Source organism: Boleophthalmus pectinirostris, unplaced genomic scaffold (assembly GCF_026225935.1).
Source record: "Boleophthalmus pectinirostris isolate CB_2022bp ecotype Guang Dong unplaced genomic scaffold, ASM2622593v1 HiC_scaffold_10, whole genome shotgun sequence".
Classification (NCBI taxonomy): Eukaryota; Metazoa; Chordata; class Actinopteri; order Gobiiformes; family Gobiidae; genus Boleophthalmus; species Boleophthalmus pectinirostris.
The window spans coordinates 7,803,441-7,830,560 of record NW_026570971.1 but is presented as its reverse complement, the minus strand read 5'-3'; the positions used below and the strand labels follow the sequence as shown (position 1 = coordinate 7,830,560).

The 27,120-nt window shown below is 39.2% G+C and overlaps 1 protein-coding gene across 1 annotated transcript in view; it reads right to left on the bottom strand.

Moving 5' to 3' along the window:
* aqr (aquarius intron-binding spliceosomal factor) overlaps positions 1–27,120 on the bottom strand; it is a 154,261-nt gene that overhangs the window by 125,076 nt on the left and 2,065 nt on the right. The window contains 12 exon segments of the mRNA XM_055157746.1: positions 4,443–4,546; positions 7,827–7,940; positions 8,658–8,774; positions 13,943–14,007; positions 17,450–17,526; positions 17,601–17,701; positions 19,274–19,342; positions 21,687–21,827; positions 22,581–22,701; positions 22,791–22,826; positions 24,986–25,026; positions 25,107–25,163. Of these exon segments, the coding sequence (XP_055013721.1) occupies positions 4,443–4,546; positions 7,827–7,940; positions 8,658–8,774; positions 13,943–14,007; positions 17,450–17,526; positions 17,601–17,701; positions 19,274–19,342; positions 21,687–21,827; positions 22,581–22,701; positions 22,791–22,826; positions 24,986–25,026; positions 25,107–25,163 (1,043 nt within the window).

The window sequence follows — 27,120 nt, the reverse complement described above, 5'->3', positions numbered from 1 at the left end:
ACTAAGCGCTCAAAAAACAGCTCGGTCCTTGTGCCCTGACGCGGTTCCGCTTCTGTCGGTTTAAAAAGGACACGACTCAGTGGATTATATGTGTTTTTTCTGTGACAGAGGGGTGTTCTGCTGATGGTGAGTCTGTTCTGTGTTTCTATCGCGTTGGAGATGGTTCATGTTAAACTTTTCAAAGATCATACATCTGCAGGTCGTACACATAGACCTATAGAACTATACTTCTCCCTTCATCGCAAAACCGCCAGAAACGTTAGTAAGTTGCAGCAGCCGATTTCGAGCCGAGGAAGATGGCAAGCGTAAAAACAGTCTTTTCTAGCGCCGCTGTTTCCCGTTTGTCTCTGGTTTGTTTAAACTGTTTTCTGGAATAGCGTCACATGACCGATGTCACGAACGCAGCAATTCAGAAAGGCGCATATCACAGTGACGTGGTCAAATAAGGACACAACTAGAGCTCCTACGTGAGCTTATCAATGTTTTCAGGCGTCCACACAGTGCCGGATCAGATCTGTACTCAGATGAATTCGTGGGAGCTGGCGGCACCAGATCGTTCCGTCTCTGGAGCCATTTTCCAGTGGATTAGTGTGGACGAACACTGCATCCGCAACGAAAACGACTCGAATACGTACTAGTGTGGGTGGGGCCTTGGTCAGTAGGGCTGTGCCAAAAATCGAAAGATGGACAAATCGCGATCTCTGCTTTGGTCGATCTCGACGATAAGGCCAACGCATTTTAATCGACAGGTCAACAGCCAATCGTGAGGTAGTAAGAGCATGTGGAGGTGACAAGGATTTACAGTCTTGTTTGGGAAAAAATAGCCTGAGCCACAGCGTGTCCCTTTGTCTCCTCACATGTTCACAAGTTTTGACTTGAGCTGCACAGTTTGGCTAAAAGTTCAGTGTGTCTCTCTCCGTCTCCCTCTCTGATCCAGCCACAGCTCCTCACCTTCTCATCTTGATAATCCAAGTAAAGTAAGTAAGACCTCATTGAGTAAGACCTCATTTAGCGCATGGACATCGCACGTGTTTCTGTTTCTAGCAGTAGCGCTTGTGCACGTGTGTGTCTGCCACTAATGGTAACGTGCATATGCTTTTAGGTTTAATATATTGTATAAACTCAGTCCAACTTTTAAAGGTGAATTTCTCCATAATTATTAGATTTCCTGTCATTGTACAAAATACAACGGAACTTCGATAGAGCTAATCTGTAGCAGTAAAAATGAATTAAACACATTTACACATCCATACCAATAAAAACAATTATTGGTCCTATCAACACGAAATAAAAACTGTAATGATCCTGACACCCTGCTCCTCATGTCTTTATGCGTGAAGTCCACATGTCTATGTTTTTAATAAGACTGAAGAAGATCGAAATGAAATGAGACTGATCAATATGGGGGGAAAAAATCGTTCAGTCCTATTGGTCAGGACGATCTTAGCTGGAGTATTTAACCTACTGTTTGTGTTTAGGGTTGATGGAAACTGGAGTGCCCATAGAAAACCCCAACCAGACATAGAGAGAACAAGAAAACTCCGCACAGTAATGCACAGGTGGCCCGAGAGTTGAACCCAAAACCTTCTTGCTGCCATGCCGTCAATTAATACCCACAGTTAATATAGTGATTAGGAATGTAAAAATAACAGAAATATCGTGATATCGTGTCGCCAAAGTTCTCACAATATATCGAATTGCAAGTTTCTTTGATTAAATTAAGAGTTATGGTGCAGTAATAGCTAAAAAAAAAGACAGAGAGAACTACATAGACCATGATCCTTTGCTCCATTTCAGTGCAGACTACAAAAAAAAAAAACAGTTCTAAGCACTTTTAAGTCTTAGTTCTTTGGATTAAATCTTGTTAAGACATTTTAAGAGAAAAAAGTCGCATATTAACAGTTTTGTAAGTCTCCACAAAATATCGCAATAAATATCGTACCGTGAGATGTATATCGTGAAAACATCGTACCGAGAGATTTGGATATTGTTACATCCTTCATCGTGAGCCTCGCCACTATATCGTGACTGTTAGAGAATTTTATGCTATATATGTATTTCTCATTAACTCTTTCCCCCATGAAGACGACATTTGACGACCCCCCTGAACCCTTAATGACGACTTTTGACACCTCCGCTGTATCACTAAAGACGTGATTTGACGACCTTTAGAAACGGCTCGGTTTTTCACATTTAAACAGAGACTGTGATCGGTGGGGGCCACTACAACCCACACTAGACTGACCAATAGGATTCAAGGATATGGTTTCGCCGATTTTTTCCGAAGTTAATCGAAATAGTGACAATGGTAGCTTCCGGAAAAACACAAACACGAAACACGTGCAATGGAAAGATCGCGGTGCTGCGGCACACAGTTTTAGAAATAATGAGGAGCGGACGTATTTTATGGATAAGTTTAGAGAAAGTGACTTTTATAGATTTCAAAGTGATGATGTTGAAGTTGATTATAAAGTGGAAAACAGTGATAGCGACGGACTTTCGGGGAGAAGGTGAGAATGCCGCTGATGCGTCTGTGTGGAGTCCTGCGATGTCCCAACAAACTATCTGAGCTTTATACTCGATTATGAACCAAAATTGCCCTGAAATCTGGATGTTGCCCAGGTTAGTCCTTTAAAATATTTCAGTCTTTTTTTCCAAGATGCGATGTATAACAGAATCGCTACAGAAAAAACACTTATGTGGAGCTCTGCACACGAGAAAATAACCAAGATGACAAATACTGGACTCACACTGACGGGAAATAGTTTTATTATTATATTATTATATTATAATAAGCTAAATGAGTTGAATAAGTTAAATGGAAAAAAATTAATTGGGTGCACACAGGTGAACAACAGGTAAAAACAGGTGCACACTTGGCTCTACTGTATCTGGTGATATGAAATCTGTTTAAATACTTTGACAAAGTATATTTTTTATTTTTTTATGAATATAGTGCTCAGAACATGCAGATATCAGATGCTGAATGTAGTTTTTTGTTTTCGAGTTTGCACCTGACCAGGTAAACTCTCATTTTCAGTGAGCTGTTATACACCTATAAATGAGTTGAATCACATTTAAACATCCATAAATGAATAGTTAATGAATAGCTAAGGTTTCCAGAGATACAAATATGTCTGTGTTACAATTAAGTTCATGAGTGTAAAAATCATTTATAATCACTCGTGGAAGTCTGTTTTCTTTTATGCAGTTATGCTCTATGGGTGTAGCCCTAGGAACATATGTATGGGTTGTTCCTAGTTGGCGTCCAGGGGGGAAAGAGTTAAAGTGTTAATCATTTTAAAGAGTGAATCATTTAAAGATAGATCATAATGACATATAAAGTTTATCAACATTGTTTGGTGTTTTGGTTCAAGAGGTATGTGACATGAAAACAGCTGATATGAATGACAGGTCAACTGATTCATTAAGCTAATCTACTATGGGCGCCAAAAACTAGGGTTTGTCCAATCACATGCTAAACTGAAGGCCTTGGGAAACTACGTAATTGTCTATCACTGGGATATGTAATCAAGTGTGAAAATGGGAGGGTGGTTCAGTTGACGATTGTTAGTTATAAGATAAAATGTGAAATACATGTATTGTGATGTCATCAAATATGCTTATCTGTGACATGATTTTCAATAAAAGAGTGACTTGGAGAGTTGTTGGGCAGAGTAGGCTAGAGCGTAGCCAGGGGCAGGCAGTCCTCAACTCTCCTTGCGCAAGTATAAACTACTCTTGGTCGTTTCTGAGTGTTTCTTTTTAACAGAATTGTCTTGTGAGCAGAATTTCCTTGACAGTGACCTTTCCCACGATGTCGCAATAAATACCGTACCGTGAGGTTCGTACCGTGACGATATCATACCGTGACACTTGGATATCGTTACGTCCCTAAGAGCGATGTCAGAAAAATCGCTCAGTCGTTCAGGTAGAATCCATGGCAAAAGGAGAAATACGGTGTCCACCAGAATTTTGACCAGAACTGAAGAAGCAACTTGGATGAGCCGCACAACGTTTTAGCCCAGTTGACGAATTGAATTTCTCCTTTTACAATAGTGATGTTTGTGTCAAATTAACGTTCAAAAACAAAAAAAAGTAACTTGGGAGTCTAATATTTCAGTTTTCAAGCCATGACAGATAAAGGTTGTTGAACTTTTCACCCTCAAGTCCAAATCTTACGTCATACTCTTACAAACACTCCTGCACATTGTTTTTTTTCTAATACTACAAACTGCATTTCACTCTACGAAAAGAACATAACGTCGTGTCCTGCCTGTGCGAGGGGCTCGAGCAGTGAGATAATGAACCACTGTTGCATGCTGGGAGTCTGGACAAACCCTCCAGAGCACTCATGCACACTGGAGCACAGCTGTTCCTGCCACTGGCCCATATTCTCTCACTTCTCTCTGCTCCTGCTGCTGCTGCTGCTGCTGCTTTACCTGAGATTTCCGAAGTGTTTCTTTAAGGATTCTCTGGTGTCCACGGCCGCCACGTTGGACAGAGCGAAGTCCAGGAGCTCGGGGAAGTGGGCGAAGGCTGCCCTCTGGAAGACACAAACGCAAGTCAGGAGGAAACGTACACATGCCGAGTATGAAGTTAAAGTTACGTTACAAAGAAAAAAAAAAAAAAAAAAACTCAATGCAGATATTAGATAAGATACAAAAGTACATAGCATCATTCACCCGTAAGGAACAGATAATACTCCCTACAACTGTACAACAACTCATCCTTATGTAGCAGAGAATACTCCCTACAACTGTAGACAACTCAGTCGTATGTAACAGATAATACTCCCTACAACTGTACAACAACTCACCCTTATGTGACAGATAATACTCCCTACAACTGTACAACAACTCAGCCTTATGTAACAGATAATACTCCCTACAACTGTACAACAACTCAGCCTTATGTAACAGATAATACTCCCTACAACTGTAGACAACTCAGCCCTATGTAACAGATAATACTCCCTACAACTGTACAACAACTCATCCTTATGTAGCAGAGAATACTCCCTACAACTGTACAACAACTCAACAATACTCCCTACTGTACAACAACTCATCCTTATGTAGCAGAGAATACTCCCTACAACTGTACAACAACTCAGCCTTATGTAACAGATAATACTCCCTACAACTGTAGACAACTCAGCCCTATGTAACAGATAATACTCCCTACAACTGTACAACAACTCAGCCTTATGTAACAGATAATACTCCCTACAACTGTAGACAACTCAGCCTTATGTAACAGATAATACTCCCTACAACTGTACAACAACTCAGCCTTATGTAACAGATAATACTCCCTACAACTGTACAACAACTCACCCTTATGTGACAGATAATACTCCCTACAACTGTACAACAACTCAGCCTTATGTAACAGATAATACTCCCTACAACTGTAGACAACTCAGCCCTATGTAACAGATAATACTCCCTACAACTGTACAACAACTCAGCCTTATGTAACAGATAATACTCCCTACAACTGTAGACAACTCAGCCTTATGTAACAGATAATACTCCCTACAACTGTACAACAACTCAGCCTTATGTAACAGATAAACCAAATAGCAGTGATTGGTTAAATTATAAAAAAAAACAAAAAAACACGCCTACTGTCGAGTGAACAAATTCTAACACTGAGAGGTCAGACGGTTTCTACGAAGTGAAACCGGCTGATGAATCAGGCAAGACTTTTTCATGACCTAAAGTGAATTTTCCATGACTTTACGGCACCTACATGTGTAGAACTGATCAGACTTTTAGGGCTAAATATGAAATGTTAACTCTTTCCACTCACCTTATGGTTTGGGATTATAGTTTTTTTAACATTCAAAATACTGTCAGTGCATTTATTGTCGTCTCTTTTAAACAAAAGGCGCAGATGTTTGGAAATAATCAAAATAGTCTAATGAGAACTTAACAGAACGCAGCAGTTGCATGAAAGAGATACTAAAATTCAATGACTTTTCCAAAACTTTCATTGAGTTTACAAAATTCCATGACTTTTCCAGGCCTAGTAAATGACATTTTCAATTTCCGTGACTTTTCTAGAATTTCCATGACCGTCAGAACCCTGTATACTAGTAGTTTATGCCACCAAGCAGCAGTTTTTATTTTATTTTATTATATTTTTACATTTTTACATAGCAGTGGCAGTGGCAATAATTATGACTGACATGGTTTAGTTTTTTTTATATATTGGTCTCTAACGTTTAAACTGTAGCCTTGGACTCGCCAAAAGTACAAACACAAATCGGTTCTGAAGAATAGAAAGCTTTACTCACACTGTGTCGACAATAATAACTATATCATTGCTATTGAACCAAGTCTGCTGCAAGGCCCCAGTCCATCACTCGGAAATACCACAGTGAAAGCAATTTTTATTTTACTTTATTCTATTTTTTCATTCTTACACAGCAGTGGCAGCGGTAGATATATCGGAGCAATGACGGCTTAAATATACGAGAATAAAAATGGCTCGAACCTGCACGAATCACTTTAAATACAACTTTGAGAGGGTAAATTTATGAAAAGTGAAAACTATTATAACTCTAAAAAGTCGATTATGCGCCATATATCTCCTTTAAAGACAAACCTGAAGTGGAGTTTTATGCGGCGCAGAATGACGGTGGCGTGATGTATTGTAATATCCTGTGGCTCCGTTTGAAATATTGATTTATGAGGCTGCAGTGGTGCATTGCGTTCACAGCCAAAAGTGCGGAGAAGTGTGCCAGAGAGAACACGGCCGCTCTGCACTCGCTCGCATAACACCTGCACCGTTCAGGGGTGTGAAAATGCCCACAAAAGCCAAATGTGTTGTGTTGATGTAGAAAACTTCCAAAAGCAGAGTGTCAAATTACCTTAAAGAAGTGCAAAAATATCACTTTATACAAGGGTTGTCAAAATGATCAAGAATCAGGTACAAATCGATACTAAAACAAATTTCGAAACTGGCTTGAGTATTTATACTTCAAAAAAGGACAAAACATGAGCTTTCCTGAACTAGTATAAGATCTTACGGTAACTAGGGATGGGCATTTGATTAAATTTTCTTAATTGATCGTCGGGAGAATTAAAGATTAATCATTAACGTTTTTATATTAAAATTATCATCATTATTATTACTATATGCACAACTAATCTGCATAAATAAATTCAACTTTACGACATATAAACCGTAACGACTCTAGAGCCACATCAGCCCGTTTGAGATTATAATGTGTTTAAAGTCAATTTCTAGTAATAAGCAGCTTTGCGCAAGTCTCACTGAAACTAAACTTAAAACCGCATGGCTAATTTGCATAAACTAAGCGAAGAAAAAAACAAACAGCTCTTGTGCGCTGATGCGGCACAACCCAGTGGAATACAGGTTAGTGTGACCATATTTGCGTTTGTCAAAACCAGGACAACGTACGGGGGGTGGGAGGTGGGGACTCGTCATCGACATTGCGCTACTCTCACCTGGCAAAGCTTTTTCCCACTGGACACCTTTAACAAAAATGCACTAAAATGCCAGAATAAGGCCAGGGATACGTATACACTCCTATTTTAGACCCATTTACACAGATAATCAACAGGAAAAAAATGATTTTGGTGTTTAGAGGCCCTTTAAAGTTGCTTAGACAAACAAACGGTAAAGCAAAGCCTGTATGTCCCCCTCCATCAAGACAACCTCCTCATTTCCAGTTCTGACATTCTGTAACATTATTAACTTGCTCGTCCTGCACTATTTCTGGAGTATTTAAAAGTAGAATGTGTGAGGTGACATCATGTGTAAAATGGGGCTATAAGAAAAAAAAATTTTACCTGTAGAGAGATGATCCTGTCATAGTGCAGCGTGGTCATCTCCTTCTGGGTCAGAGCGTTCCCCGTCTGGTCGTTGATCTCAAACCCGGCGTAGAACTTCAGCATGTCCAGCAGCTGAACACCACAAACGAGACAGTGAGGTCAAGTCAAGTCAAAACAAGATCAAAATAACATTAAATATAGAATAATTACACTTATAAATGTATTGCTTGTGTCCATGAAGATGTCATTGCTCTGGCGGGAATGTTCCACAGTATGACATTAAACAGCTCTAACCTACATTTTTTCAATTACAGGTGGTTTTATAGCTCAAAAGCATCTATAAAACAACATTCTGACTGTGAGCGGGGGTCGCCTCTCCACAGATCTGACCTGCAACTTGTTCTGGTTTGGTCTCCATGAAGATAGAAAGGTTTAATGCCATACTGTGGAGCATTCCAGACAAAGCAATAACATCTCCATGGAAAAAAACATTTGACGGACCTTCCACCAGAAAAGTTACACAATGCGCCTTTACAGAACACAACGCAAAACTGACTTTAACCATAACAAAATGTATTTTCCTGACAAATATACAATCATTTTTTTCTCTTTTTTTGAAACAATTGTTTATACTTGATATTCAAATTCAGCATATCTTCAAAAAAAACATAATAATCGGTAAATAATCGGTCCACCTCACATTACAGTGATTTCCTAACATTTTGTACAGCCCTTATATAATAATAGTAGCCTCTGTGTTGTGTAAATGTGTGTGTGTGTGTGTGTTTGTGTAAATATGTGTGTGTTCTCGTCTTTGGGGTGCTGAGTGTAGACGCAGAGTCACAGCACCTGACAGAAGAGGTGCCCCTCCTTCTCCCGCTGGGTGAGCCCCGACAGGTGACAGTGCACCACCAGGTGGGAGTCGTCTAGCACCGTGTTGAACCAGCGGCGGGTGGGCAGCAGAGCCTGGGCACAGAGCACGGCAAAGAAACATTTTTAATACTTTTGACAACACAAACCATTCTTACAGTTCCACAAAAATAATAAGAAAATGTGAGTGCTTAATTAAACTGCATTATTCTTGTATAGTGATTTTGTTTTTATTTTAATTTAATTTATTTTTTTTTTAATTTTAATTTTTTAATTTAATTAAATTAGATTATTTATTTTATTTTAATTTAATTATTTATATTATTTAATTTTTTATTTATTTTTATCAAAACAGTTTCTACATTTTCCTGCTTGATTCCATTGCCTTGTCTTGTAGCCACAGCTGTTCTGAGGTGTAGCTTGGCCAAGAGTGTCAATGTGCTCCAGTGGTGTCTCCAGCCACCAATAATTCATCCATATATGGGGAAAGTGAGTCAAAAATTGATTTAGTTTGGTAAAGCTGAAGCAAACTGAGCTTTTTTTCCCCCCCAAATGCCCAATTTGTATGCAGTATACAGGAGCCAGCTGCAGTCCAGTGGGGTCGCTGAAAATCTGTAGTCTGCAGCAACAAACTAAGGTAGAAAACCACGATCACAAATAGAGATGTGCAAAAATATCGAAATACCAATATATCGTATAGTTTAATGTGATGATACAGTATGATATCATGGGCTGCTGTATTGATATATCACCAAGAGTATTTTTTGGTATATTTTACTAAATTATTTTGTTACAGCGCTACAGTTTTGTTTCTTGTTTAGTAGAAGTACATTTGTTTATACGACACATTTGACATTTTCACTGTTGTGATGATGAAAATGTGTGTTTCAAATTAATTTTGTACAAGAAGTGGTTTAACAAAGACTTTTAGTATCACAGCTATGATTTAGAGATTATTTTGTAATGAACCGTATCGAATCGATTTGAAAGCTCACTGTATCGAGATATGTACTGTATCGGCAACTTCTAAATGATACCAGCCCCGATCACAAAATCATAACACAATCATTGTAAGAGAACTTCATAACATGATAAGAAGCATAATAACACATCCTCTTCATAGTCAGACTGGCACCACGTAGTGCCTCCGCTCAATTTCATTTCTCTCCAGTGACTAGGTCAGGAATCAGAATACACTAGACGGTTTGCAAAAACCCCAGAAGTGCAAGCTCGGGTGCCAGCCAATCAGCAAAGAGTGATATATTCAGTGTTGTCAACAATTCCCGAGATCAAGGATTTAAAGCCAGAACAAAGAGAATGTTTGGTGAATTTTATCAAGGGGAAAGATGTTATTGTCCTTCTTCCTGCAGGATTTGGGAAAAGCTTAATATACCAGTTAGCCCTGTTAGCGCTGCATTACACACGTCATGACCAAATAGCAGCGATTGGTTAAATGATAAAAAGTACCCGCCTACTGTCGAGCGAACGAATCCTAATGCTACGAGGTCAGACTGTTTCTACGAAGAGAAACTGGCTGATGAATCAGGCTATCTTCAATCATTTACAGGCAAATCTAAAGGTACATTGTGTATCTATTCGGGTAGAGGGGCCACCATGGAGATGCTAGAACTTCATCTGAAGTGTTTCACAGTTTGGCATTAAACTTATCCATCTTATGCGTCTGGTGGCATTTCCTGCTTTTTCAGTGGAAATAGTGAATTCTAATTCCATACTGTGCAAGATTCCAAGCAAAGCAATTACATCGTCATGGAGACAAAAACGTAGGCAGACCCTCCACCAGAAAAGTTACATAGTGCGCCTTTACCATAATTCACAATCGCACCAAGGTAGCTGGTTATTTTACAAACAAAATCCCATTCCCGTTTCTAGTTTCTGGTCAATACATTTATCCGTAGAGTAGAAAGTGAAAAAATATCATCACTTCCACCTTCCACCACTTCCATCTTTCACACCACCCTGCCGTCTGGCGCTGTACTTTCTCTTCTTCATCAGTTCATTCTTGATTCATGGACACGGCGAGAGGAAGTATGGATTTCAGGGGAAGTGATTGTGTGTAAAAGGATAGCGCCGGAGCGGAGGACAGAGGACGGAGGAGAGGGGGAGGGGGCTGGGTGGACATTTCGCGGACAGTACCGGGAACAGAGAGAAGCGCCTGTCAGCACTGGGCCCGGATCGGGACGGATCGGGAGACGGTGAGTAACATGAGAGGTGCCGAGGCAGCAGCAGAGACAGGAATGGACGACACGGACGGAAGAATGTCCTACACCACATCCTATAGCTCTAGTTTTGTGAATCAAATCTTACATATTACGCAATTTTCTGAGCTATAATGTTGTTTCCTCATCACAAACAGATCTAGAGTTGTGTTTTGTTTCACTCACACATGTTTAACACCAAAATCCTGCATATTTAGACTGAATTCTTGATTGTTTTAATTTCAAGTATGTGCCAAGAGACAAAAAAATTATTATATACATACTACATATTATAAAAAACAGAAAAACCTCTCAAAAAACGAGTGGGAAGAAGAAAACTTATGTTAACTCACCCCCGATTTATTACCGTATTTTTCGGACTTTAAGTCGCACTTTTTTTCATGATTTGGGTGTTTCCTGTGACTTATACTCCGGTGCGACTTATATATTGAAATTTTCACACTGAAGCCTCGAGAGGCTCTAGTCAGATACTGTCAGTATCTGTTCCTCCTGTACCACTGTCACTTTGCTCTACTGCACATGTCTCCTGCAGAAAGAGCCTCTGTTCCGTCTGTATCATGTCAGTCGATCGCACTATTACTTCTGTACCACTGAAAATTTAAAATTTAAGCCAAATTATAAAGACACTGAGAAGACTGAACACAAATGCCTCCCAAAAAATCTTATTTTGAAGATGTAAGTAGCAAAATATGGAGCCAAAAACTGTAATCGAGCAGCAGAAACAAAGTTTGGAGTGAGCGAGAAACTTGGGAGGGTGCAACATGCAACTTTCCTGAAAGTCACTGGATGGATGGATAAAGCCTGGACTTTAATGACACAGAAACCATCCTGTTCAGAAAGGCCGGAATAATTCTAACTGGAACTGATGTTGAGTCTGACGACAGCGACACAGAAGAGCCACAAAGGATGAAGAATTCAATGAATTTAGTGATTTGGAGTGAGATCGAGAGTTTGATAATATGTTATGTTAATCGCCTGTTGTTCTCTGTTCTATTGTTATTACTATAACTTGCCTTTCAAGATGAAATGTCAGTTCCTGGACTCAGATTTTATAAAATAAATGTACCCCAAAAAGTGCGACTTATAGTTCGGTGTGACTTATATGTTTTTTATTTCTTCATTAATCAATTCTGGACTTAATAGTCTGAAAAATATGGTACCTGGTTTTAAAACTGGTTACTTATGCACATTGATCATGCTGTGTTCTTCTCTGTTCCACCTTGTGAAGTAAGTAATGTGGTAATACAGGATGTGCTCCACTGTGTTTTTAAACTCCATACTCCCTACACTAGAACATAAGTGTCCAGACATTAAGTTGCCCTTCTGGAAAACAGTAAATGCTACAGGTAAATTTATTTATTCAGTTCAGTTCCCTCCATCTTGCTTTATCATATCCCAAAGCTGCAGCCTGACTTCCCCCTGACTCCCCCCAAGTGGAGCGCCTGTCCGGATGTGGGCTGGATGGGCCTCATGTTTCACAGAGTGCAGAGGTGTGCAGACAGCAGCAGTGACAGCAGACTGCAGACTGTGGAGGTCAAACCGGCCTCTATCCACAGAGCGGACCAGAGCTGACCAGAGTCGGACAAATGTGAAGGACATACACAGTGGCAGGAGGAGACCACAGAGCACTTTTTTTGTGTTTATTTATTTATCAGACTGTAAAATGTAAAATTTGTCACATCTAATAATCTGGAAGTTGTAAAATGATTGCAGTTTTACCAATTAGTTAAAATGTAAGATTTCGACTTTAAATATTCCATAAATATGACCAAACTGTGTCCCCAGATATGATTTTGACATGTTCAAATCAAATATAACTTTTACTGGTAACACTGATTTATTCTTAGTTACATAAAACACTAAACATGACAGCCGAGTTGTTTGTTATAATACGGAGTTCTCAAGACGATTCTCCCAACAGAAGACAGAATGAGCCTCAAATGACACTCTCATTTGTGTTGCCAGTTTCAAAGCTGATATGCAGTGTGTTTAAACCTAAAATGTCTCTCTGATCTGAACGGTCTCTACCTAAACCACAGCACCTACAGCCAGTCATGAGTCAGTGCTAGTGCAGACTCTCCAGCTCAGGGAGGGAATTCTGGAGGTTCTGAGCTTTCACATGAAGTCTGTCCATAAACTTAGGCTACGTTCAGACTGCAGAGTTTAATGCTCAATTTGGATTTTTTTGTGAAACACGATTTTTTGTGAGCTTGTTTACATTTCCAGTTAAATGCGACTTGTATGAGATCTCGAATGTGAACTTTAAATGCCCCAAAAGTGTCCCGCATGTGCATTGGAGGACTCAACGATGTCCCACACAGCGAGCACGTTCAGCGTTTACGGAAGTCACCTAAACGCTGGGCTCGTCTCCCAAAATACGGCCCAGTCCTTCATAAAATGGACAAGTTACACGTCCACGGCCGCTTCGTTTGTTTGAGTCTTTAGCCTCCTTTTATTTGTCTCGCAGGTTCTTTATTTTTCGTTGACACTGGAGCCAGGACCGTCTCTAGCCGCGCTCGGACATTTCTTTGGTAATAATTTCAAAAACCTCCCGGTTCCGATAAGTCCCCTCCAATTTGGCCTGAATACAGCGATCCCCCAAATATGAATTAACTCTCTAACCTCGCTTTCCCTCCATTGACGAGACTCCGAGCCTGGCGTGTAGGTGGGATGAATGTGACCTGGCCGTTCAGACTGAAGTCGCATGTCCAAAGATCAGATATGTATCGGTTTTAGGAGCACATATCCAAGTAACCTGGGTCGCATTTGAAAAAAATCTGATCTGTGTCACTGAGACTGTCATTAAAAGATCAGGTAGAGAGCGCATAGGGGCAAAAAAATCGGATTTGGGTCACATTAGGCTGCAGTCAGAATGTAGCCTTAGATGTGTTTCTATCTGCAGGTGAAGACTCTGGTTACACAGGTTCAGTTGTGATTGTTATACCACTTTTAAAACTGTAAGAAAGCAGGTTCCTTTAACAACTAATGCGTTCCCTGCTGTTGTGTTATGTAGTAAGAGTTCCATACCTCCAGATCAATCAGCAGCTCGATGAATCGCTCACAGTAGTGCACCTGGTCCATGGACACTGGGCCTGTTCAAAGAAAATCCAACAATTATACATTTTCACACACAAACACAACACAACATTATTTTAAAATATAGTGTACACATTCTCTTAGCTTTACTACTTACAATAAAAAGGTTAAATACTTCATGTCCAGTAGGAACCACGTCATTCATTTGCCTCATTATTTAAAAGAGTATTTGAGCAAAATGTGTACATTCGTCCCTCTTTGTCACCTTTTCGCTCGCTGTTTCTAGCAATTTTGCATTCTTTTTTTTTTTTTAAACAGCGTATGAGTGCGTATTGTGTTCCTCCTCCTCCGTCCGCGATGCGCGATTGGGCGACGGCCGCTCTTACATTGGCGAGGTGCGGAGCTGGACGATCCTTTCTCCTGCGGTCACCGTCCCGACAGTGAGTCCTGGTTTAGTCCTGGTTTAGTCCTGGTTTAGTCCTGGTTTAGTCCTGGTTTAGTCCTGGTTTAGTCCTGTTTGACTCCTGTTTTAGTCCTAGTTCAGTCCTAGTTTAATCTTGTTTTAGTCCTGTTTTAGTCCTAGTTTAGACCTCCTCTTCAGTCCTGGAATCAGTCCTGGGTCAGGACTGGGTTAGTACTGGTTTAGTCCCATTTTAGTCCTGTCTGACTCCTGTTTTAGTCCTGTTTTAGTCCTAGTTCAGTCCTGGTTTAGTTCTAGTTCAGTCCTAGTTTAATCCTGTTTTAGTCCTAGTTCAGTCCTGGTTTAGTCCTGGTTTAGTTCTATTTCAGTCCTAGTTTAATTGTTTTAGCCCTAGTTCAGTCCTAGTTTAATCCTGTTTTAGTCCAGTTTTAGTCCTAGTTTAGTCCTGGTTTAGTCCTGGTTTAGTCCTGGTTTAGTCCTGGTTCAGTCCTGGTTCAGTCCTGGTTCAGTCCTGGTTTAGTCCTGGTTTAGTTCTAGTTCAGTCCTAGTTTAATTGTTTTAGCCCTAGTTCAGTCCTAGTTTAATCCAGGTTTAGTCCTAGTTTAGTCCTGGTTTAGGCCTGGTTTAGTCCTGGTTTAGTCCTGGTTTAGTCCTAGTTTTATCCTGTTTTAGTCCTGTTTTAATCCTAGTTCAGTCCTAGTTTAATCTTGTTTTAGTCCTAGTTCAGTTTAGACCTCCTCTTCAGTCCTGGAATCAGTCCTGGAATCAGTCCTGGATCAGTCCTGGAATCAGTCCTGGAATCAGTCCTGGGTTAGTCCTGGGTTAGTCTTGGGCGGGTGCGGCGCTGTACTCTGTCTCCAAAAACGGACCCGTGCAGGACTGCGCTGTCGGGCTCCCTTACGAAATAAATTAATTTCTGGTTCGTTACATAAAAACGGAGGAAAATAACAAAAGGACGACAGCAGCGATAAGTTTTAAGAAGGATGTGACTGTCCTGTGTGAGAAAAGTGTATAAAGTGTGTGGTGAGAGGTTTTACAGCCTTAAAACAGATATAATAATTGTAAAATATAAAGTTGACTACTGCAGATTTCACCTGTCGCTGGTTATTTTTAGAACGTAACCCCGCGATAAACGAGGGACCACTGTACTGCTCTTGAGGACAGAAACGGGAAGTGCACATTAGTTGTTACCTTTCTTTTCTTATAAACTCATGGCAGTGAATAATTAGGATGCTCAGGATGCATAAGCGGCGCCGCTGCAAACTGTAAATAATTTAGTTCAGCTTTTCATGTTTCTAATCAGGTACAGCGCCTTTAATGTATTCATTTTACTAGACAACGCGCTACTCCCCCAGCAATCCTGCTCCTACAATTATCCACCAGTCAAAACGTGAGAAAAGCAAACCCGTGCAGACATCGCCGAGGCCCCCTGCTGGCTCCGGTGAGTAAGTATAGCGTGGCCGGCCCAGGAGCATGCTGGGAGCTGGGGCCTAATTACCGTGCAGCGGGCAGAGGAGTGATGAGTCCCGCTGTTCGGTAGAGTCTAATCTGCAGTGTCACTTTAGACCCCCCCCTCTAAACGCGACGACGGGCTGGGGCTGTTTTTAGAACTCAGGTAGGGGGCTCCGCATCGCATTAAAATACCGACGCTTGGGCCAGAGGTTAGCGGCAGAGAGGACGCCATTTTGGAACTGTTGGAACGAATGAAAACTCAGCTGGTCTTATATTATTTTATGCCGCATTTTAATTTAAAGTTGCGTTGTGTAACTTTTTTAGTGGAGTGTCCATGTGATGCTTTTCTCCATGGAGATATTATTGCTTTGTCTAGAACAGGAATGTCAAGCTCAGGCCCGGGGACCAAATTTGGCCCAGGATATAATTATATTTGGCCCGTGAGATCATATCAAATATGTTTTGGAGCTGGACCACTGGCTACAGAGACATTATTAATTAAAATTTTTGTTATTATTTTATATTTTGCTTGTTCTGGATTCAATGTTTAAGCAAAACTATGAAACATTAATTTTAATAAGAAAAGGTTTAACATTACGTATCTCGAAAGAAGAGAAAAAAAATGCAAATGTTGTTGAAGTTTTTCAATAAATATTTAGTTTGGTCCACGACTTAGTCCCAGTTTTTAATTTTGGCCTCTGTGAATTGGAGTTTGACACCCCTGGTCTAGAATGTTTCACAGTATTGGCATTAAACCTTTCTATTTTCATGGAGACCAAACCAGACCAAGTTACAGACCAAGGCCAGATCTGTGGAGAGGCGACCCCGCTCACAGTCAGAATGTTGTTTTTCTAGGTATTTTTGAGCTATAAAACCACCTGTAAATGAATAAGTAGAGCGGTTTAATGTCACACTTTGGAACATTCCAGGCAGAGCAGTGACATCTCCATAGAAACAAGCACACAGCAAAAACTGGAGGGTTAAAATTTCAGGGTAAAGAGTTTTTGCGTTAAAACTGTTATTTTAACTATCTGAAAGTTAAAAGGGGGTTCAAGTTGGGGTTATTTGCCAGAGTTGATATGGTTGAAATTAATTCAACTTCCCTTAGTGTTAATTTGGCACATCCCACCTATCAGATCTGTCAGATGCTTTTCTCCATGGAGATGACACTGCATTGCCTGAAATGTTCCACAGTGTGACATTAAACAGCTCTACCTTATATTTATTCAATTGCAGGTGGTTTTATAGCTCAAAAACACCTAGAAAAACAGAAATTCTGACTGAAGGGGTTCGTCTCTCCCCAGATCTGACCTGTAACTTGGTCTGGTTTGGTCTCCATGAAGATAGAAAGGTGACATATTCCAGATAAAGCAAAAACATCTCCACAAGAAAACCATTTGACGGAGCCTGCACTTTTAAACGACCCTTGAACAGCAAGATGGATTTCCGTGAGTTTTCTGAGCTCACATATTCGGAAAAAATCCATCTTGGAAAGTACCGGTTGGTAAGATAAAGCCCAGTGGTCAATCAAAACGCAGAAAGACACACTTCCGCCTATTTTAGCATCAATACAGACTGAAAAAACGTGCAGAAGATCCAGAGAGAGCCATCCCAGATCATCTCACCTGTAGCTGGAACAGACATGAGCACTTGGATGAACTGTTTGATGAGCGCAGATAAGAAAGTCCTCTCCTTTTTAGACCTGACAAAGACACAGGAGACGTGTTAAAAACCTGGTTATGTTTCTCATAAAACTTCTGGTTTAAACGTCCTTACTGCTCTGCGGCGTCAGGGTCCATCTTTTCCATTTTCTTCTTGATGAGGTTCCAGAACTTCTGCAGCTTGGGGACCTTCTTGAGCTCGAGCTGGAGCCTGGCCTGAGAACATCCAGAGGGACAGTGGTGTGAGCTGGACACAAACGGCGCCAGAGGGTAAAATTCACTGACGCATTTCTTTACAATTGCCTCTAACTTTGTATAACAGGAGCCAATAATGATTTTAAGACGCAAAGGGGAGTTGGCCAAGACTCTGAAGGATTCTGAGACTACAGTAGTGACCTGCAGTTACTGGGGTTATTCTGCAGATCTTTTGTTTATTTCTGTTTGATTTGGATAGTGGATTTTCTGTATAAATGTTTCTGTATAAATTCTGTATAAATCCTTGTTTAGTTAGTTAGTCTCCAGTCAGTTAAAGTAATCATTAATCACTCTACAATGATTTAACACAGAATTCTGAATTTGTCAATTGGAAAAAAGTTTATTTGGTCAAAAAATTGTTTGTCCAAACAGTTTGACAAATTGAGTTTCTCGTTTTGCCATGGATTCTACCTGGACGACTGAGGGATTTTACACTCAAAGCACTGACGTTATTCTACAGACTGAAGGGATTTGGCTGAAGTTTAACATTTATTTTGCCAAAAACTTGTTAAAATTTTTAGATCACACTTGAATAAACAGGTGTGCAGCATAAAAGATTTGAAAAGGGGCCCATGAAAAGTCAAATACTGAATATCATACAAATATTAGAGCTACAACAGAAATGGGACAATACAGTTTTTTCACACTATTGATACAGTTTTCATAAATTTTAGGCCTCAGAAAAACAAAAACACATGTTTTTTAAGTAAAAATTATCATGTTTTTTTTTATTTTTATTAAATTACAGTTTGTCCTTGTCTGCTTCTGCTGTGGATTTCAACATGTGGGCACAGTGTGTCTAGATTATTCAAGTGTTTGGACATAGTGCGTTTGAGTTTTCAAGAGTCCCAGACCTCAAACACCAGAGCTGGAAAACATGAACTTAAGGACACTTCCTGTATCTATAAAAACATAACCCTTGTTTTGCTGGAGTGTATAAAGCAGGGGTTTCTAAACTTTTTCCTCTGATGATCTACCTTTACAAATCAAAAATGCTAGAGAACTACTCATTTTAGCAGTCAAAAGAAACAGAGTAAATGTAACAGCCTTAGGACAGGGTACAGTTTGATGGCTAGAAAATATTTACACCACTATTATCTATTTATTAGTGCACACATAAAGGCCTCACGTTTACAATAGTAATAATTTAATCAAACAAATTTTAGTTATTAAGCACAATACGTATGATTCAGAAATCACTTGGCGAGCTACTTGGAAGCGGGTGGAGTGTTACTGTTCGCTCCAGAGCTACAGGTTGGAGACGCCTGGTATAGAGCCACTTTCTGTGTGTATAGTCATATTTCAGAAGACTACAGGAGGGTTTGTTTATGCCGTAAAGAGCAAAGGATTATGATTTGACATAGTGTATACAACATTATTTGAGACTTATTGCCTTCATCTTAAAATTGCAAATATGTCTTGATGCTGTTGTCAAAATAACTGGACTATTTTCCATCTATCTTTTCAAATTCAGGCAACGTTCCCAAGGTTTTTTGCCACGTTTGTAATAGTTGTAATCAGCAGAAGTCTTACTGGTAGCAGACACATCCACATGGGCAGAGAGATGAGCTGCTGCACCTGCTCCCGGATCAGGTCCACCTCCTGCAGAAGACAGAGGTGAGTTTGACTGACACGAGAAGACAGAAGAGCGTGTGCAGGTGAAGGAGACAGTACAAGTACAGAGGGACCTGGACAGTACATTTACCACGAGGCCTCTGCAGTGCTTCCCTGTGGTGTACTGCAGTGTTATAGGACACAGGGATAAAGAGTGAGCCAACACTGACACCTAGTGGATTTAAAACGGAACTGCACTGGATTAAATCAACTTGACACGACGATGTTGTTTGTGAGTGAGTGGAAATACAGCCGGATTAAAGCTCGACAGACTTCCTGAATCATCTCTTATGCCTGTCTGACAATTTTGTTGAAATTTATTCTATTCTCGTGCTGTGATCTTTTCTGTGAAAATCTCTAAAATTAGAAAATTCGAGTCTATTTGAATCTGAACCTACTGTACTTGTGAATGATAAGAATTTGTACAAACATATTTCACAGTGCAGGTGGGCAAATTAAACAAATATACTATTGTGAATATTGTTCTGAAGATATGTAAAATATGAATATTGAGCATATTGTTTATAATGTATAGTTTATACTTTAAAAAGATGCAAGAGCAGGTTAAAAATGGGGAAAAAAAGGAAATTTCCAAGGGTATTAAAAGATATTTCTGCACTCTTGTTGATAATTTTACATTTGTCTGATATTTAAACCTCAATTAATAATTTTTTTTAGCATATTTCTATTGGACTTAACATAATATCGTGCAAATACTGTTATCAGAGCACTCCAAAAAACAATGAGATTAGAGCTGCAAGTAACGATTATTTAGCTAATCAATTAACATGGAGATTAAGATTAAATTATGAAAGAATGTTTTCATCAAAAACTCTAAATTTACATATTTCCTGTGTCATTTGTATGTAATTCCTGCTCTGTCATAAAACTGAACAAAACTAAAAATGTCTGTGAGGAAACAACATTATAACATAGATCAGATAATAGCGTAATATGGGCCCTGTAACATTTTAATAACAATGTAAAAACTAAACTAATGCAAGAATCCCATGCACTTCAGAAGAGCTAAGATCAGCAGCTGTTTCAGAAAACTGGACTCAAATGGTCAAGTCTGTCACCTTCATTTTTCAGGGGATGTAGATCACAGATTTTATCAATGCCACAAAATGATAGTAACTGATGTGAGTACTGTATATTTATAAATTGTTCAAAGTAGTAATAATAAGTAATTACATAATGATGCGCTTATTACAACACTGGCCGCAGTTTCTCTCACAAGATGTTTTTTTCTCATGTGTGCACGATCCCAGAAATATGATAATAATACGATTTTGGTGTGGATGTGAACAAAACAGCAAAAACTTGAACAGCAAAATCTCCTGATCACTGTTTATATCAAAAAATCATATATTCCCTGTGTCATAACGCCTCTTAACTCTTTTTATAACATATTTTGGAGATTAAGTGTGAGCCAGTCGACAATTATTGGATCACTGAAATAACTGATAACTAAACTATAAACGTGTGACAAAAACTGCACACCACAGACACGAGGAGAATCTTATAAGAAGTAAAATGTCCGATCACAAGGATATAAAGTTGTGAGCGTGATCAAGTCAGATGTTTCCTGTCTACAGTCAAACCACTCACTCTGAGACTCCTAAGTGTTCGAAAGATCAGAGCTCTGCACTTCTAGTTTAGATACAACTTAAATCTGTGTTATTATTATTTGAGAAATGTGGTGCAAAACTTCAGATACATGATTTTTAAAGCGTAATAGACTGGAGATAAAGTCCACAGGAAGTAGAGACACTATCGCAAATCTGCAGCTTCACCTCGATTTGTGCGCTGTGCGGATGTAAACAGACACACGTGAGGAACTACTCCCACCTTTTTACTTTTAAAGAACGCTTCAATCTGGATTCACAGCGTTGTTTTGTGGACTGGATGTCATTATTTGCGGGAGGACAATTTCTGTGGATAATGTGGATGAGATGCTTTGAATTTACCAGTTTACGAGAGGTGAGGACAAAGCTGCCTCATTATTTTTGATATTTCCCAAGTTGAGTTTGTATCTTGCGCTTCTGTGTCCATCACTCCTCTGCCCCTGATGCTCTGTTTTATTGGCGTTTAGTGTTGCTGATGTTTGGTGATTACGACCTGACAGAGCAGCTCAGAGTCACACTGACACCACAAACACACACATGAGGAACGCAGCGGCTTCAAAATCGCACACGAAGACACGCGGCACACGCCTCTCGAAACTCACAGAGAACCAAATCGCAGCCAAAAATCGCAAATTCTCCCGGAGTGTATGTCCCAGTCCTCTCCAAGTGTGTGTGTGTGTGTGTGTGTGCGTGTGTGTGCGTACCAGGCTGTTGAAGCAGTGGTCGAGGAACAGCAGGAGCACGGTCTGTTCTCTCAGAGTGAGTCCGGCTCTCTCTCCCTGCAGCACAGACTCCATCACACTGCAGAAGAACCAGGGGAAGTGCTCCGGCTGCTTCTTAAACACCTGACGCCAAACAACACACAAGAATGATATTTTTACGTTTCATTTGGATTTGAACATGTTTGTGTGTAAAAGTTAAAGACCTTTTCTGCAAAATCCACCATTTACCTGCCCAAAGTTGTATTTGGAGTTGTCAATCAATCCTTGTTTTCACTGCCACTGCCACACGCCCACAGCTCTGTACTTACTCCATTTCTTTTTATTTCTTTTTATTTTCTTAATCAGTGATATACGTAGGATTTGGCAGCATCGCATAACCATTTTTGTACAGATTTTTTATTTTTTTATTTGCTGCTATCCATAGAAGTTGCTGACTTTTTGTTGTGATACATTTACGGCTTATTTGTTTCTTTTATTAAGTTGTTTTACATGAATATTGTGATTTAAAATATCCAAATTAAAACATTATGATTCGTGACGGTTATAGATTATCCACTGCGAAAAAGCTTGGCCAAAATTTAAGATAAAAACACTTAAATCTACCAGAAAATTACTTTTATTTATGATCATTTTACTTGAGAAATTATCTTAAAATAAACAACCTCTCGACTAGAATTAAGCATCTCAGAAATACAACTAGAACTAGTAAATAGATAATAAATTTGAAAACAAGATCAATAACCTGATATAAGTGTTAAAATCTTGGTCATATCAGAGAAATTGGCAGTGTAACTTTATAACAGACAAGTAAAAATAGGTCTTCTTAAACTGACGTAGTTGTGTTACATCGTTGGTGTTTGTTAGAGCGTTTTTTACCTCCCAGGCGGGAACGTTCTCTCTGAACTTCTCGTTGACGATGCAGCAGATGGACATGATGTAGGCGTTACTGGACACCTCCGGACTGAAGTTCACCCACAGGTAGTTTTCCAGGTACTGACTGGAATAAAAGAAATATTAGATAACATACAGAGAATTCAGACTTTCATATGCACCAGTCGGAATTGAAGAGTTACAATACAAACTTACCTGAACTCCAGTAACATGATTTTCCTGATCGCAAATCTGAAATCAAATGGAATATGTCAGAATAAGTTGTTGGAGATTTATAACGTAAAACAATCGAATTACACTTTTTCTGACGCTTGTTTGTAAAATTGCTTGAATTTTAAAGCAGGTTTACTCTGAATTTGACTCAAAAATGTCCCAAATTTAGTCTGAGCAGGTTTAAAAGGCACGGTTGGTCCATACTCTGTATAAACACTGCACTTTCATCACAATAGAGCTTTTTTACAACAGTCGGAAGTCCTGGTTAATGTATGTTATTAGGTTCTTTTCGCAGACCTAGAGTTTAGTTTCATACTTGACAGTTTCGACTGCTCACTAGTGGTCTTCCTCAGAGTTGTCACATGATGTTGCTGTGACGTGTATACAGATTTTGCCCGTATAAATGACTGTAAACCGGGACGAAGGGGCTTTTTTACTCTCACACAAGTTGGACTGCAGATGGCGCTGTCGTCCTCCCTCCACCGGTAGGAAAACAGCGCCAAAAGCCTGTTTAAATCAGCTGACCAGACACGTCACAGCAACATCACGTGACCACTCTGAGGAAGACGCTCTAGTGAGCAGTCGAAACTAAACTCTAGGTCTGCAAAAAGAACCTAATAACAAAGTATCAGAAGACCAAATGAATCTCGTTGGACTGTCCTGGTTAATGGTTTTCTGTGGCAAAATGTCTGTGGAAATGTCTGTCGTATTTTCCACACCAGCTTTATAAATCTGCCCCATCACCTAATCTTCAACCAACAAGGTCGACAAAGGATAAACATGAAGAATTTATCCACAACTATCAAGGTAAGAAAGACGAAAACTGAAAGGCGAACAACGACGACACATTAGTGAACTACTGAGCAAAACTAACGATATGGTCGTGAATAAAACATCAGTAACTTGTGAACTCAGACTGATTCTAGAATTAAAATTAAAAAAAAAATTTCATGATGTCGATATTAACATAGATAGAGAGACTGACAGATCTGTGCAGTTCGATTGCTACAAATTAGGGATGGGCATTCGATGAAATTTTCTTAATCGATCGTCGGAAGAATTAACGATCGATTATCGATTAATCATTAACGTTTTTATATTAAAATGATCATCATTATTATTACTATCTGCACTACTAATCTGCATAAATAAATTCAACTTTACGACATATAAACCGTAACGACTCTAGAGCCACATCAGCCCGTTTGAAATTATAATGTGTTTAATTCAGTTTTGTTCAACTCTCACAGAAACAAATCTTAAAACTGCATGGCTAATTTGCATAAACTCAGCAAAGATAAAACTCCAGCTCTTGTGTCGCTGATGTGGTTCAATTTCTGTCGGATTAAAAGACATGACTCAGGTGAATACAGGTTAGTGTGACCATATTTGCGTTTGTCAAAACCAGGACACCGTACGGGGGGAGGGAGGTGGGGACTCGTCATCGACATTGAGCGACTCTCACCTGGTAAAACTTTTTCCCACTGGACACCAGAAACATATGTTCCTGCTTTGTGCACTGTGCACATGGACTCACACTTGTCCCGAACGTAACGGAAAGCGTGGAATTTCTTGTACAAGTCATCGTTAAATACGCATTTGTGCTTCGGTACGCTGCAGACTGACCGACTGTTTGTGTCTCGCTCCTTCTGATGCAGAGACACATGTACACACCTGTTTGATCACGCTACACAGCAGCAACCTACATTCGGTTTGTCAATTAAAATTAACGTAATCGATGAAATTCTTAATGATCAATTATCGATTAATCGATTAATCATGCCCATCCCTACTACAAATTTTCACAGATTACATTTCTAGCGTCTCACAGTAAGATATTTATTTCGATATTTTGTCAAGGTTTACGAAATTGTGAATATACTGCTACTTTTTGGTTTCAAATGCCTTGCCGATCCTTTGGTTCCGTCATAAACAAAATAGTTCGGATTTAAAAGTGCTTCGTAAGTTATTTCATCGTGTAAATTGGAGTGAAACAGAGCAAAGGATCATGGTCTGTGTAGTTCCCCGTGTTTCTTTTACCTATAACTGCACCATAATGATAAATTTAAGCAAAGAGACTTGAGATTCGATATGTTACGATGGCTTTTGACGATACGATATCACGATAATTTGGTTATTGTGATGTCCTTAATGGTTACAGTGTCAGATGTGCTCACTTGGACTGCAGAATCTCCTGATCGTAGATGTCTTTCACCACCTGCAGCAAAAACACAGCCGCAGTGAGTTCAAGCAGCACACGTTTGGTAGTTTGGGAGTCTAATCGTGTGGAGATCTTACTTTTTTGTCGAAGGGCAGTTTGTTCTGAGCCTTGGGAGCCCAGTATTTATTGGCCAGCTGAAATAAGACAGAGAGACAGGTTCATTACAGGTTCATTGCAGAGAGCTCTGACGCTGTGAGAGACGAAGACTAAAGAAAACAACAACCAGAGGAGAGACAGGGGAGCTATGAAGAACTGATCTCCTCTTGAAGTTATAATACTCGTTTATCCTATTTTCAGATCTCTATAGAAAGATCGGAATATATAAAGTGGAATTCTTGTGTCAGAAGAGGGGAAAACTAACAAATAACACTTAAAATAAATGATTCCTGTTTGACTTTTCTCTACTGTCAATAGTCAACTTGCAGAGGAAGAAAAAAAATGATGATACTAGTCTAAATGTATTTAGTGATCTCAGCCTTTTTCTGTCACAACTCTCATGATAACATTGTTTGCCAGTCACAAAAAGAAATAACACACACATAAAAACAAACTAAGAACTTTTCATTGTGTCTTGTCTAAAACATAAGAATCGTCATTTAAAGCTAAAGCCTTATTTAAGCCTTTCTGCGTAAGTTAAATTTTTTGCCTTAATTATCTTGAGTAGGGCTGGGTATTATTCAGAAGTTGCCGATATGATACAGACCTCGATACAGTGAACTTTCGATTCTATACAACATATTTCAAATCGATTCTATACGGTTCAATAAAAAAAATAAAGACTAAATCATGGCTGTGATACTAAAAGTCTTTGTTAAATCACTTCTTGTGCAAAGTCAATATAAAACACAAAGATTTTAATCATCAAAATAGTAAAAATGTCAAATGTGTCTCACAAACGAGTTTCCTTTCACTAAACCAGGGGTGGGCAAACTAAGGTCCGAGGTTCTTTAATCTTTTTAATCCGGCCAGCTGAACCTGAATAATAATAATAATAATAATAATAATTTTCAGTGTTTTAAAAGACATTTAATTTAATAGTAAATACTGTGGGACTTGAAAAACGAATATTTTGCTTTGTAATGACTTTCAGTTATGGGATATTTCAATAAAATGGGAAATATTTTCTACATATCAAATGTTATTTTTTTCTCTTATGAGGTGGATTACCAAAAAAACTCCATCCATCTGCTCCTGGTCCGACCCTTTCCGACAAATTTTAGAACCTTTTGTGGCCCATGAGTCAAAAAGTTTTGCCCACCCCTGCACTAAACAAACAACAAAACTATAGCGCAGAATAATTTAGTGAAATACACCAAAAAATACTCTTGGTGATATGTCAATACAGAATCGTACGATATCAATACTGTATCATCACATTAAACGATACGATATTTAAATATTTAAGTATTTTTGCACGTCCCTAATCTTGAGAGATCCACAGCATGAGTGGTTTAGTTTTATTTTGAAGTGCAGAACAAGTGTCTGTATCATTTACAGCAGCGACACTTTTGGCAACAAGTGGGGCAATTATAGTAATTATGATTAAAATTATATTAACAGTGAGACACTTGTTTCCATGACAGCGTATATAGAATTAGTATATAGATAAACAAACACAATAATCACACCAATAAACTCTAATCAAAACATCTCGTCCTAGTTCAGTTCAGTTTCTTCTGCTGACTTGGATAAGATCTGGTTTAATACAACTGATCGCTTACTCATTTATTTAAAGGTTTTGTACTTTTACTCTTAAAAACTTATAAAACAGAAATAGTTCACTTTAAACAGTTTGCAGTGCTCTAAAGTTATTCCTCACTGACTTTATGCAATTCTGAACATCCTCATTATTCACTTTATAGATGCTTTTCATAACTCCCAGAGACCAGAGTGGAGTTTACCGTCACAGTAAAGCCAACAACTGGCATGCTAACATGAAATTACTGATTACTGGACAATAAAACGCTTTATAAATAGATGCAGACAAAACACAGCAAACACATTCTGACCTCAAGAGCTGCTTATACAATAAATATGTTTTGGGGCAAGACACTTTTTGGGGGGGAAAATCCGGGACTGGGCAGACAACTC